The 15,096-nt window shown below is 47.3% G+C and overlaps 2 protein-coding genes across 2 annotated transcripts in view; both read left to right on the top strand.

Moving 5' to 3' along the window:
• The window catches only part of PLA2R1 (phospholipase A2 receptor 1), a 193,045-nt gene that overhangs the window by 85,660 nt on the left and 92,289 nt on the right, over positions 1-15,096 (top strand). The gene's annotated exons all lie outside the window — the stretch shown is intronic.
• ITGB6 (integrin subunit beta 6) overlaps positions 1-15,096 on the top strand; it is a 53,762-nt gene that overhangs the window by 36,606 nt on the left and 2,060 nt on the right. The window contains exons 13-14 of the mRNA XM_058191877.1: positions 6,205-6,324; positions 7,300-7,466. Coding sequence (XP_058047860.1) covers positions 6,205-6,324; positions 7,300-7,466 — 287 coding nt within the window. The remainder of the gene's footprint in view (positions 1-6,204; positions 6,325-7,299; positions 7,467-15,096) is intronic.

The raw sequence follows: 15,096 nt of genomic DNA on the forward strand, positions 1-15,096 counted from the left end.
CTGACAGCGGCTACCAGTAATCCTCGGCTTGCAACCACTCATTTAGCGACCAATACAACAGCACTGAAAAAAGTGACTTACCACCAGTCTTTGCATTTATGACCTTCGCAGCATCCCCAGTTACATCAAAAGTCAAGCTTTTGGCAACCAGCATGTATTTACTGGGATTTTCCGCCGTCCGTCATGAACTCTCTTCCCACTGAGGGAGACACAGCAGCCAATGGAGGGACTCCGGGAGGCCCAGGCGAGGCCCGCACCGCTTCCTCGCAGCCACTCAGGTGTGCCACGCGGCTCCCACCCAGGCCAGAAAGGGACGGGGCTAACTAGGGGGCGAGAGTGGGCGGGCACCGGCCCCTCCTCCGAATGCCGAGTGGCGGCGCGGAGCGGCAGGCGCGGCGGCCAATGGGAGCGGGCGAGCTCGGCCGCGTCACGGGCCAGCACACGGGCCCGCGGCTGAGGTAAAGCGGAGCGTGTGGCGGGGCGCCGCGGCGGCTGCTTCGGCAGCGCATGGAGGTGATGCCTTGCCGCGACCGGTGCGTGGTGGGCCCGGCGGGGGCAGAGGCCGGGATGCCGGCGAGCGGCGAGGGCGGGCCTCGGCAGCTGCGCTTCGCCGACCCCGGCCCGGGCAGCGGTGACAGCCTGAGCCCGGACAGCAGCAGCAGCAGCGCCGACGGCAGCCGATGCTGCTGCGCTGGCGGGAACGGCTGCTGTGCGGGCGCCGAGGAGGCCATGGGCACGGCGGGGGCGGCGACGCGTCACGACTGGCGGGATCGGCGGCGGCGGCGGGCCTCGGCAGCTGCGCCGCCGACCCGGCCCGGGCAGCGGTGACAGCCTGAGCCCGGACAGCAGCAGCAGCAGCGCCGACGGCAGCCGATGCTGCTGCGCTGGCGGGAACGGCTGCTGTGCGGGCGCCGAGGAGGCCATGGCCACGTCGGCGGCGGCGACGGGTCACGACTGGCCGGGATCGGCGGCAGCCCAGCTCAAACTCCTTCCCATGAACAACCAGATCCGGGAGCTGCAGACCATCATCCGCGACAAGTAAGCGCCCCTGAGCGCGTGCAGGCGCCGCGCCGGAGAGGATCCCGCGGGCTGGGAAGCAGGCGCCTCGCCCGCCTGGCTTCGGGGCTGCAGCCCGCGTGGGGCGATGGGCGTCGCCGCCCGCCCGCCTCTTCCTCTGTCTGGTGGGCGGGCTGGAGCCATGGGCGTCCTGGGCGCCCCTACAGCCCAGTGGCGGAATGGCGGCCCGCAGCCCCGGGTGGGCGGGGATCGCCTCAGCGGAGCCACTCCGCATCTGCAACCGGGCGAGCGGCGGCTTCCTTGGGGGCCAGGACGGGGGCCGCACCCCACTTGTCCACCGAGAATTTGCTGCGGGCCAATAAAAACTGACCCGCGGGCCGCAGTTGGCCCGCGGGCCGTAGTTTGGACACCCCTGTCCTAAACAGTTGAAACTCTCCCCAAAAACTCAATACCAAGCCAATGTCTCAGGGCTACCTACCCCATTGACTCTAGGAAAAGTGCAGAGAAGAGCAACCAGGATGATTAGGGGACTGGAGACTAAAACATATGAAGAACAATTACAAGAACTGGGCATGGCTAGTCTAGTGAAGAGAAGGACCAGGGGAGACATGATAGTATTCAACCAGGGGAGATATTTTATGTGCATGTGGTTTGGATGCAGTCTGGGCCTGAAACACTATCAACCACTTTACATTTCAGAAGATTTACTTCCAAAAAATTGCTGGACCATCCCTAGAACAAACAGATCATTATGATCTGGAAGCAAACTAGAATCTCATCTTTCTCAAAATGTTCTATCCAAAGTGATACAATTTACATCCCTAGTATTAAGTAATAGAACAGACTATACAGAGCAAAGGTTGACTCTTACAGTTACAGAGCTGAACTGAGGCAAATTCAGCTAAATGAATTTATTTATTTAGTCTATTTATTTATTTAGGCTAGTCTAGTGAAGAGAGGGACCATGGGAGACATGATAGCAGTCTTCCAATATTTGAGGGGCTGCCACGGAAAGGAGGGGGTCAAGTATTTCCCAAGGCACCCAAAGGCCAGACAAAGAATAACTTGGATGGAAACTGATCAAGGAGAGATTCAACCTAGAAATAAGGAGAAATTTTCTGACAGTGAGAACAGTCAACCAATGGAACAGAAGTTGCCTTCAGATGTTGTGGGTGCTTTATTGCTGGAAGCTTTCAAGAAGAGATTGAACTCCCATTTGTCAGAAATGGTGTAGGGCAGAGGTGAGATGTTATTGGTTCGCTCTGGTTCAGGCGAACTGATAGTGATAAAAGCTACCGGTTCGGGCAAACCGGTAGTTAGCTACTGGTTTTTAAACCGGTAGTTTAAAAAGCTTCTGGTTCCTCTGAACCAGTATTTCCGACGATCAGCTGTGCTGCAGGGTTTAACTTTGCTAGGAAATCCTGCTTTTTAGCGAAGCTAAATCGCGCAGCACAGCTGACCCCCCCCCCCGCCCCCTTGTTGTTCTACTTACCTTCCCAAGTCTCCTTTTGGCGTGTACTGCGCATGCACAGCCAGCGAACCGGCAACAAACTGGTTCAGATTTCACCACTGGTGTAGGGTCTCCTGCATGGGCAGGGGGTTGGACTAGATGACCTACAAGATCCCTTCCAACAATGTTAACTCTCTAAAGCCTCTGTGGCTCAGACTGGTAAGACAGTCTGTTATTAACACAGCTGCTTGCAATTACTGCAGGTTCTAGTCCCACCAGGCCCAAGGTTGACTCAGCCTTCCATCCTTTATAAGGTAGGTAAAATGAGGACCCAGATTGTTGGGGGCAATAAGTTGACTTTGTATATAAATATACAAATAGGATGAAAACTATTGCTAACATAGTGTAAGCCGCCCTGAGTCTTTGGAGAATGGCGGGATATAAATGCAAATAAAAATAAAAAAATAAAAAAAAGGTTGTCTCAGAAGTTATCTTTGGCATCAGTGTTACATTTCTAGCAAGAGATTCCCAGATAGGAATCCAAAGGAGATAAACCAGGGAGGGACATTGACTAGCGAGCCATTGTTACACAAGAGGAAATATGAGAAGAGGATATAGATTTTTAATTCAGGGAAGATATAAATATAGGAATTAGCCTTAATAATCTGAGACTGCCAGCTGCTTTCACTTTCTTGTATAATAAAAAAGATCCAATCCAACCATGTTGTGCTGAGTTACTGGGAAGCCTCAGTTAAGTCAGCCTCCCCTCTGGGGAGATGGACATTGAGGCCTTGTATAGGAAGAGGTAAGCCACCCTATTTATCTGACCACACGGATTGAAAGGTTCCAATCCACACAACAGATGCTTTTTTAAAAAAAATGTAGTCTAGTCTGGTGCCAGCAGCCATAGCAGCCAGCCGTTCAGTAAATCTTAATCCAAACATACTGAACTGCTTTAATATCCTGAGGCTACTGTGTTTTATAGTGTACAAAAAGATTCCAGCGATGTGTTCCACTATAGCTTAAGTTATCTAGTGACAGCCTCCTTAAAAATGATGCTCCGTGATACCTGAAATAGTTGTATATAGAAAGATGTGTTTTACAATCTATGTCTTTGTTATATTGTATATAACAGGGGCATCAAACTCCTGGCCCGCAGGCTAGATGTGTCACCTGCTGGCCATGCCCACGCCCAGTTTAGCGAAGGGGAAAAAAAGTCCCGATACGTCATGTGATGACGACATGACGACGTGAATTTGACACCCCTGGTATATAATATAATACCTCCAAATTAGATGTTTGTCCACTCTCTTGAGATCTCTCACAGTTTAAGGGGCATTTCAAATTATGCAAGCTAAATTCACCAGTTGTTCTTATACCAGTGATGTCAATGGAGATTCCCAGAGAAATATGACTTAATCTGCCAATCAAGAAATGTAATTCTCTAAACGGTGAGAAAAAAGGAGAACATTTTAATCTGCTACTTGAGGTTATGGGTAATCAGAATGAATACTAGAGGTAACTGTAGTGGTTGGTCGCAGGCAAGACAATCAAAGTTGCTATCCACACTCTGCAGACATGAGCTCCCTTTTAAGTCAGACAAATAACAATAATGTGCAACATCCAAATCAGCTGCCAGACCAACTGCAACTTGAAATTGATTACCACGAATTGCTAAGAGCACAGCAAAGCATACTTTCAAAAATGGAAACAACCCAAAATATATACGCATTCTGTTGTGCTGGTATGCAAATGTTTAAATATGTCGGGTGTGACAAAAATGTTATTTTTAGAGCCTGAGAATATTTGGAGGAAAAAAACCTGCTTGGTGTAAAATAATCTTGTGAGTGTTTATATGACCTGCATATCATGTTATATACCTATTACAGGATATTATACTCAACTATTTAACTGGATCAGCATAATTTATAAACAAAAAAACTAGTGCGAAGAGACCAAATGACATTGCTAAAGCGATGAAGATACTTCTTCCATAAAAATGGGGGTGGGGATGTCTTTAGAATAGCTTTTAAAAAGTCCCTTTCTCTAGGGAAATACTCTTTTTTTTTAAGGGAATTCTATTTCCCATTCACTTTTTCAAAAATATATCCTGCTGGTTTTAAACTTTGAGGAAATGTCTGTATGGTTGATAACTTTGGTGAAAACTTATTCTGAAAAAATATATAATGTAGGTAGGTAATGAGAACAATGCCATATATTACAAAAATACAGATAAGCTATGGTGCAACATGAAACTTACAAATCACTTTATTTAGAATGGCTCCCCATAGAATCCTTTTTCTAACATGGCAATAGATTTCACAGAAACTTTGTTATGATTATTTTGAGTTATATTGATGAGACATGAGAATCTCTGGTAGTATTGGCCTAGGGGGTCTACATTTTCAGATTCCATTCTTATTTATGTTGTCTGCTCCCTCATGCATATTCCACCTTTTTTAAGCCGCTTGAATAAACATCAAAAGGATTGTGTCTGAGGAAATTTAGGTGAAAGCATTGATTACGAAACTGGGAATACCTTACATTTCTTTTATCTGTGTTACCTTGAAGTCCATTCTTTATTCCTGTCATGATTTCTTTTTAGTTATTAGGCATGTGTACATGATGTTATTTTTTTTTTAATAGCAGCATTCTGTCAGCAATAAATGGCATTCCTCTTGAAAAGAATTAGTATTTTTATGAGGGAATATCCTGTACACTGAAACATCATCTAGAATATTCTACTAGTAGCAAAAAGATAAGGAGGACATGTTTACTCTAATGAAGATTACAGGTAGTTCTCAACTTACGATCACAATTGAGCCCAAAATTTCTGTTGCTAAGGGAGACATTTCTTTAGTTAGTTTTGCCCCATTTTAGGGTCTTTCTTGCCACATTTGTTAAGTGAATCACTGCAGTTGTTGACCCACAGTGGCGCAGTGGTTAGAGTGCAGTACTTCAAGCTACTTCTGCTGCCTGCCAGTGCCTGCAATTTGTCAGTTCAAATCTCACCAGGCTCAAGGTTGACTCAGCTTTCCATCCTTCCGAGGTGGGTAAAATGAGGATCCAGATCGTTGGGGGCAATTTGCTGACTCTGTAAACCACTTAGAGAGGGCTGTAAAGCACTGTAAAGTGGTATATAAGTCTAAGTTCTATTGCTAGTAACATGGTTGTTAAGTGAATCTGGCTTACCCATTGACTTTCTTGTCAGAAGGTCACAAGACCCAGGGACACTGCAACCATCATAAATACAAGTTGGTTGCTAACCGTATGTATTTTGGTCATATGACCATGGGGATGCTACAATGGTCGTAAGTGTGAAAAATGGTCATAAGTCACTTTTTCCAGTGCCGTTGTAACTTCAAACGGTCACTACATGAACTGCTGTAAGTCAAGGACTACCTGTACTATATTCCCCTGATAGCTTTTGCAGCTCCCTTAGGAGTATTTCCAATTCAATACATCTCCCATACTTGACCAACTTGATGGTCAACACAGACTGGCAACATCTGGACCTTCTCATCTGATCAGTGCAAAGAGTAACCCCCCCTCCCCAAAAAAAGAAAACCGCCCCCTCCAACAACAGAACAATTATTTGCAAATCCTTTAGTATATTTCCAGCTTTGTTTCTTAGTGCCTGTTAAAAATAACCAGATGTGAGAAATTGTTTGATCTTTGTAATAACTGCCTGATATGTTTCTCTCTGAACTGTAAAATGGGTTTTTTCTCATCCTCAGATATTACGGAAGATAAATGGGTTCGTTGTGTGTTACAAGGGAAAAATGAATCTGTTATCACATTTCTGATGACAGCTAATGAACAGGGCAAAGTCATCATTCACAACATAAAGCAAAAAGGTAAGAGACATTTAGTCTTGGTAAGCTAAGGAATGTTGGTGTACATGAATCCTCCTAACAAATATCCCAGGGGCGTCAAACTAAAGGCCTAGGGGCCAGATCCAGCCCATGGGGTACTTAGATCTGGCCTATGGGGCCACCCTGGAAACAGTGAAGGACCAAACCATGGTGCTTCTGCCAGTAAAATGGAGCTCGGGAGAGCTGCACGCGGCCCTCCCAAGCTCCATTTTCGCTGGCAGAGTGTTGCAGGAAGCCATGGCAGTCGAAAACAGAGCTTGGGAGCCCGTTTTCACTGGCAGAGCACTCGGGCCACTACAGGTGCCCTGACACAAGTGATGCTGAGCTGGCCATAGCCTTGACTATACACACTTTTGTTGGCAGGGTGATGTCTCTGCTTTTTAGTACGCTGTCTAGATTTGCCATAGCTCTCCTCCTTATGAGCAAGCATCTTTTAATTTCTTGGCTGCAGTCCCCATCTGCGGTGATCTTGGAGCCCAGGAAAATAAAATCTGTCACTACCTCCATTTCTTCCCCATCTATTTGGATGCCATGATCTTAGTTTTCTTAATGTTGAGTTTCAAGCCAACTTTTGCACTGTCCTCCTTCACCCGCATCAAGAGGCTCTTTAGATCCTCTTCACTTTCTGCCATTAGAGTGGCATCATGTGCATATCTGAGGCTCTTGATATAGCTCATCTCTACCTACATGAACGAGGCTGCTATCATACATGCCAATGCTGTGTGTGTACAAAAGAACACATTGGGATTTGAGCCATCATTAAACAAAACCTATACAAAATTGAAAAGTTCACAGCAACTTTCCGAATCTTGACTTCCAACATTTCCAGGATTCTGATAATTATAGATGAAAGTAACATTTACCTATGCTGCAAAGTAAATTTCTTCCCTTTTCCCCATATCAATAGCTATTTATTTATTTAACAATTTTCACTATTGTGGCTCTTTTCCCCTACAGATTATCCACAACCTCCAAATATTACAATGATTATGTTGGGGGTTTCTACTGCAGTAGTCGTCACTGGGATTGTTTTACTTTCCATGTGGAAATTATTTATTTCATTTGAAGACCGTAAAGAAGTTGCTAAATTTGAAGCAGAGAGGTCGAAGGCCAAATGGCAAACGGTACGTTAAAAAAAAACATGATTCAGGACAACATTATTGTAAATAGTGGCAAAATAAAAATTGCTACTGTAACCATAGTAATGCCAGTTTGGTGTAGTGGTAAAAGCGCTGGCCTAGGAGACTGTGTCATAGCCCTATTTAGGCAAAGTTCTAGATGACTTTCTCACTCAGCCCAACTTACCTCACAGAAATCCTAACCTTAAGACCAACGCTAACGTGAACACTAACCCTGACCCTTAACTTTAATGTTGCTTTTTGATTGTCACATCAGGGAAATCAAAACCTAACCCTAACGCTAACCCCAACCCTAACCCTTACCCTCACTCTAATCCTAACACTAATCACAACCTTAACCCTAATGCCAACCCTAACCCTAAAGTCGATGCTAACAGTAACCCTAACAGCAATAGTAATCCTAGCCCTAATACCAACTCTTTTACCCAGTGCCAATCCAAACTATAACACCAATACAAAACCTGCCTCTAACCCAAACCCTAACCGTAATTCAAATCCTAATATCAATGCCAACACTAAGTCTGATGCCTATGATAAACCTAATGCTAACCCTAAACTTAACCCTCACTCTATTCCTAACACTAATGTCAATGCCAATCCTAACCTTGACTTTAAGCTTAATGTTGGCTTTTGGGTCTCACATCAGGGATGCCTAACCCTAATTTAACATTGATTTTTTGAGGCGGACTTCAAGAACCACTCTAACCTTAATCCTAACCCTAATGCCAATGCTAGGGGAGAAAAAGAGAGAGAGACAGAGAGACAGACACTTCCCCTAGAAAAGGACTTGTCCAGCTGGGAAGTTTGGAGTAGAAGGGAAGGGAAGAGGGGGCAATGACTCCTTTATTGCAACAGGGATGGAATCAGAGGAACAATGATCTGCCCCACTTGTCTCTTACCCCTGGATTTTTGTGTGTGCAGAACTTCTGTTGTGTTTTGTGGCCAACAATGGGTAACCAGGGGTTGCAAGCACAGTTCACTCTTCTTTAAGCCAGCAGAATTTCCTCCCAGTTCTATGCTGAATAGCAGCTTTAGTGTTGCCACACAGAAGAGCCCTTAGTATCCAGTAGCCACTGATAAGACCTGTCCTCTGTGAATTTCTATTATCTTTTACAGTCAATCAGAATAGTGGCCATCACCCCGGTTAGTACCAAAATAAATCTAAAGTTTGCTTATCTACTATGCAAAGAAGAACTTCCTTTCTTTGGTTCTAAATCTCCTCCCTTTCTGCTGTAATCGCTGGCTGTAATCACTTGTTATGGCAAAGGATGTAAAACATCTCTGTCCGTTTTATGCCATGCATGGTTTTATAAACCTAGAACCTGATCTCCCTCACTCAATCAATCTTTTTGCCAAGTCTAAGAGTCCCAGGTAATATAATGCCTCCAGCTGGAGAGATGCAAGAATGCATCTGAATTATTCCCAAGAAATTTGAATCCTCAATGCTTTGCTATTATAGCTACCTCCCACTTAACAGCCATGTAAGGTGGCTTGCAATACTGTGATAAAAGTGCCACATACATGGCAAAAATGTATGGCTGTGAAAGTTGGACCATAAGAAAGGCTGAGCGCCAAAGAATTGAGGCCTTTGAACTCTGGTGCTGGAGAAGACTCCTGCAAGTCCCTTGGACTGCAAGGCGATCAAACCGGTCAGTCCTAGAGGAGATGAATCTTGACTGCTCTTTAGAAGGCCAGATCCTGAAGATGAAACTCAAATACTTTGGCCACCTAATGAGAAGGAAGGACTCACTGGAGAAGAGCCTAATGCTGGGAAAGATTGAGGGCAAAAGAAGAATGGAACGACAGAGAATGAGGTGGCTGGATGGAGTCACTGAAGCAATAGGCGTGAGCTTAAATGGACTCCAGAGGATGGTAGAGGACAGGAAGGCCTGGAGGAATGTTGTCCATGGGGTCACAATGGGTTGGACATGACTTCGCAACTAACAACAACAAAACTTGACAAAACCTTTCGCCGCGAGCTCAAAACTTACTTATTTATCTGCGCTGGACTGGGTTAGTTTTTTAAGTTATGGGTTTTTAATGGGTTTTATCTCCAAATTTTAATTGTGGCCAATTTAAATAAGTTTTTTACTAGTATTTTAATTGTATTTATAATGTATTGTGCATTTTTTACCTGGCTGTGAACCGCCCTGAGTCCTTCGGGAGAAGGGCGGTATACAAATTTAAATAATAAATAAATAAATAAATAAATAGATTGTTTCTATAAAATGAGCATCTATTTTGGATAAACAGTACCTGCAAAAAATTATTTGTTTTAGAAAATGTTTAGTATAAGTTTTCTTTGCCAAATAAGGTCCCAATCACACACGAGAATACATTTCCCACATCTCCAGCTGCACAGCAGACGGAGCTTAGATTAAACAGCCCCCAGGAGCCCAAAGCCATTTTCCCTCCTTTTTAAGTGCTGCTCCACTGGCAGCTGCCACAACTGCAGCCCATGTTTCCAATTCTTTGGGACAGGTTGGATTACAGGGTTTAGTGACTGTGGTCTAGACAACAGATTTCCTGACATTTTGCCAGCAACTTTGGCTGTCATCTTCAGAGGCAAGGTGGTTTGCTATGCAGACCCCAGACAACTGAGCAGCCATGGACTGAGCTTTTGTCTTTGTAGCCAGGTAAGTTGACTTCTGCCTGAACTGGTTCCTCATGGAACTTCAGGAAATCTGTTACCTAGACCAGTGGCCCCCAGCCTTTTGGTCACCAGGGACCAATTCTGTGGAGAGCGGTTTCTCCACAGACCGAAGGGGACATGATTTTGTGTACTGCCTGCATCATGTAGATGGGGGGTGGTGTTCTGACCTAGGCTTCCTGAAACAGTAAAAAGCACACAATTAGTCCCCAAAACCCTCTTTTTATTTCAACGGCTGTGAATTCTGTTCATTCACAGCCTGTTCTTTCTCATTCTGTTCATTCACAGATGAGTCACAAATAGTTGTAAAGAGTCTGACAAAAGTCTGCCACAGTCCTTTGGGATAAGGCTGATAAGCACCCACCTTTATCTCCCTTGACACGCTGCCCAAGATCTAATTGGCAATTAGCTTTGCAAGGCCACACGGAGCACAGAGTCAAAATGGAGCTGCATTGCTCCATTGCTTCCTTCAAAGGCTCATGTGCCTTTTCTCCTCCTTTATGTCTTATGGGAGGGGCCAATCATATCCAAGTCCTACTCTTGAGTCGTCCCTTTTGTTTTAACTGTTCTTGCCTTCTGGCAGCTCAGTGCATGCACACACTGGGAACAGGCTCCCCCTGTTCCTCTGCCTCACTGATGTCAGACCCTGGAGGCTCCGGAGTCTGCACATAATTCCCAGATGGCCCTGGCCCCATCTCGGCCTCTGACACAGAGCCCTCATCTGAGCCTTCCCCAGACTTCAGGACTGGCCCATGTTCCTACCCAACCTCCTCACCGTCCGACTCTGCTGCCAGCTCCACAGGCCACCAACGGACCACAACAGCCCGTTTCTGGCAAGCCATAGATTGGGAACCTCTGACCTACATCACAAACACTAAACCCTGAAGTTCAATATTGCCCAACAGATACTGGACAGGAAAGCCTGCACCAGTTGGTTTTATTTGTTTTTATTGATAATGCTGAATAGCTGATTCCCATCACCGCATACATGTTGCTTCCCAGGCACTGGTGTGCAAACAACAATGAGAGTGAAAAGAAAGATCAGCACCCATTTTGCTCTTCATTGAGAACAGTTTTTTGTTGAAGAGGCTCGGATTAAGATTTTGCTGTGTAATTATTGTGAAGGAATCACAGGAATAGATAAAGTCTAGCTGTGTCCATATTACTGTTTGGTTTTAATAATTTTAAAATCAATATTGAGTATTTTGAAGACTGCGAAAGTCTTTTTCTTAAAGCCACACTCATTAAGCAATTTATTTATTTATTATTTACATTTCTATACCGCCCTTCTCCGAAGACTCAGGGCGGTTTACAGCCAAGTTAAAAAGACATATACAAAAATTAAAACACAATATTTGAAATTTAAAAATCTGAAACCATAAGGCCGAATATTAAAATAACAAGAAATAAAACCACTCAATTAAAAATTACTCTTAGGCCAACCCTGCTCGTTGAAACAAAAAAGTCTTGAGCTCACGCTTAAAGGCCCGGAGGTCGGGAAGAAGGCGTAACCCCAGAGGCAGTTCGTTCCATAGGGTAGGTGCCCCAACAGAGAAGGCTCTTCCCCTGGGGGCCGCCAGCCGACATTGTTTAGCTGACGGCACCCCGAGGAGACCCTCCCTGTGGGAGCGCACAGGTCGATGGGAGGCTATTGGCGGCAGTAGGCGGTCCCGTAAGTAACCTGGTCCTATGCCATGGAGCGCTTTAAAGGTGATCACCAACACCTTGAATTGCACGTGGAAGACCACCGGCAACCAGTGCAGCTTGCGTAGGAGAGGTGTTATATGGAAGCTCCGAGACGCTCCCTCTATCCCCCGCGCAGCCGCATTCTGTACCAGTTGAAGTCTCCCGGTGCTCTTTAAGGGGAGCCCCATGTAGAGAGCATTGCAGTAATCCAGGCGGGAGGTAACGAGGGCATGAGTGACCGTGCATAATGAATCCCGGTCCAGGAAGGAATGCAGTTGGCAGATCAGGCGAACCTGATAAAAAGCTCCCCTGGCAACGGCCGTCAAGTGTTCTTCCAACGACAGCCGTGCATCCAGGAGAACGCCTTAGCTGCGAACCAACTCCCTGGGGGCCAGTGACTCGCCCCCCACAGTCAGCAACGGAACTAGCTGACTGTACCACAGCCACTCCGTCTTGGATGGGTTGAGTCGAAGTCTGTTCGTCCCCATCCAGACCCGAACGGCTTCAAGGCACTGGGACATCACATTGACGGCTTCGTTGGGGTGATCCGGGGTGGAAATGTACAGTTGAGTGTCATCAGCGTACAGTTGGCAACTCACCCCAAAACCACGGATGATCTCCCCCAACGGTTTCATATAGATGTTGAACAGGAGGGGCGAGAGAACCGACCCCTGCGGCACCCCACATGTGAGGTGCCTCGCGGTCGATCTCTGCCCCCCCGCCAACACTGTCTGCAAGCGGTCGGAATGATAAGAGGAGAACCACCGAAAAACGGTGCCCCCCACTCCCAGGCTCCCCACCGCTGCAGCAAGATACCATGATCGATGGTATCAAAAGCCGCTGACAGATCAAGTAGGACCAGGATAGAGGAACAACCCCTATCCCGGGCCCTCTAGAGATCATCAACCAACGCGACCAAAGCCGTCTCCGTGCTGTACCCAGGTCGGAAGCTGGACTGGCACGGGTCTAAATAAACAGTTTCATCCAGGTACCGAGGGAGCTGATGTGCCACAACACTCTCAACAACCTTTGCCACAAAACGAAGGTTAGAGACCGGACGGTAGTTCGATAAAATAGCTGGATCCAGGGAAGACTTCTTGAGGAGGGATCTCACCACTGCCTCTTTCAAGACTGTGGGGAAGATACCCTCCTTCAAAGAAGCGTTAACAATTCTCTGAAGCCAGCCTCGTGTAACCTCCTGTGTGGCCAGTACCAACCAGGGGGACACGGGTCCAATAAACGTGGTAGCATTCAGCCCTCTCAGTATCCTGTCCATGTCCTCGGGAGTCACAGAATCGAATTCCCCCCAAATAATATTCTCAAGAGCTGCCTCCGTCGTCCCACCTGAATCCACCCAATCAGCATCCAGCCCGTCCCGGATCTGAGCGATTTTATCATGCAGATACATTCCAAACTCCTCAGCACGTCCTTGCAAGGGGTCCTCCCGAGCTCCCTGGAAAAGCAGAGAGCGGGTCACCCTAAACAAGGCGGCTGGGCGGTTATCTGCCGATGCGATAAGGGCGGAAAAGTATTCCCGCTTTGCCGTCCCTATCGCCACTAAGTAGGCCTGAACATAAGACCGTACTAGTGTTCAGTCAGATTCGGAACGGCTGGCCCTCCAGTTGCTCTCTAGGCGTCTTTTCCGGTGCTTCATCTCTCTCAGCTCCTCAGAGAACCAAGGAGCTGGTCGAGAAAGGCACCGGGTCAGAGGCCGCAAAGGCACAACACGATCCAAAGCCCCCGCCGCCGCCGTTTCCCAGGCAGCAACAAGCTCTTCGGTCAAGCCGTGAGCCAGATCCTCAGGAAACGGCCCAAGCTCCGTCAGGAACCTCTCCGGGTCCATCAGGCACCTGGGATGGAACCAGCGGTGTGGGTTTGCGGTTCGAAAGTCGAGACGAAGGAGCAAATGATCTGACCATGACAGGGGTGTAATAACCAAATCCCCCAATTCCAGATCATTCAGCCACTATCCCAAGACAAAAATCAAGTCCAGCGTGTTTCCTCCAATGTGAGTGGGACCATTCGTTAACTGGGTCAGGTCCAAGGCTGTCATGGAAGCCATGAACTTCCGGGCTGTCACCGATGTCTCGCCCACCGATGGCAAATTGAAATCTCCCATGACCATAAGCCTGGGGGAATCAACCGCCGCCTCGGCAATCACCTCGAGCAGCTCAGGCAGGGCTGCTGTCACGTGGCAGGGAGCCAGGTATGTGATCAGCAAGCCCACCTGCAACCCCTGGCCCCACCGAACAAGAAGAGACTCACAGCCGGTTATCTGCGGGACAGTGACCTCCTTCGGCTCTAGAATCTCGTTTATAATAACCGCCACCCCTCCACCCCTACCTTGTACCCTCGGCTGATGGAATGCTCGGAAACCCGGTGGGCACATTTCTACCAGGGGGACACCCCCTTCCGTGCCCAACCAGGTCTCCGTAACGCCCATCAGGTCCGCGCCCCCCTCTTGAATAAGATCTGAAATGAGGGGGGTTTTATTGATCACGGACCTGGCATTGCACAACATTAGCCGAAGGTCAAGGCCCCGAGGATTCCAGCCACCCAGGGAACGGGAGAAGACAGAGGGTCCGGAGTGTGCAATCGCTTGTAAACAGCGTAGGCGCACTCCCCTAACAAGATACGAACCCCCGCTTCCGCCATATCTGCCCCTCCCACTAACCTGCCCCTCCCACTAACCCACTAACCCCACTAACACTGGGGAAGGAGGCTGATACCCAAGGCCATGAGGGTTATTCAATCGGCTTGAATAACCCTCATGGCCTTGGGTACCAGCCTCCTCCCCCAGTGTTACCTCCGAACCTACCTGTAACTCGCGAGCCCTTGCAGGGTCTGGCCCCTGTAATGGGTCTCCCCCACGACCCACCTCAACCCTCCCTCCCTTTAAAAATTCATTAAAAGCCTTAATTAAAAAACCCCTAAGGTTCCTTTTTGACGCGTGCCACCTCTCGGGGTTCCAAAACCCGCCATCAAGGTAGGGCCTCGATAGAGAGGAGGGCCAAATCTGCGAGAGGGGGGCATCTCGCAGACCAAGAAGAAAAGCAGGTGAGTACATAATGTTCGGGAGGTGATGAAAAGTCTAATCCTAGTCAGCCCAGATGGAAATATGTTCATATTTATGAATTATGAATCATATCCCCTCCCAAAAAAATCAGTTGATATGTTAAAGAAAAAGGTTCCCCTTGTACATATGTGCTAGTCGTTCCCGACTCTAGGGGGCAGTGCTCATCTCCGTTACAAAGCCGAAGAGCCAGCGCTGTCTGAAGA

This window comes from Ahaetulla prasina, chromosome 1 (assembly GCF_028640845.1).
Source record: "Ahaetulla prasina isolate Xishuangbanna chromosome 1, ASM2864084v1, whole genome shotgun sequence".
In the NCBI taxonomy this organism is placed as follows: Eukaryota; Metazoa; Chordata; class Lepidosauria; order Squamata; family Colubridae; genus Ahaetulla; species Ahaetulla prasina.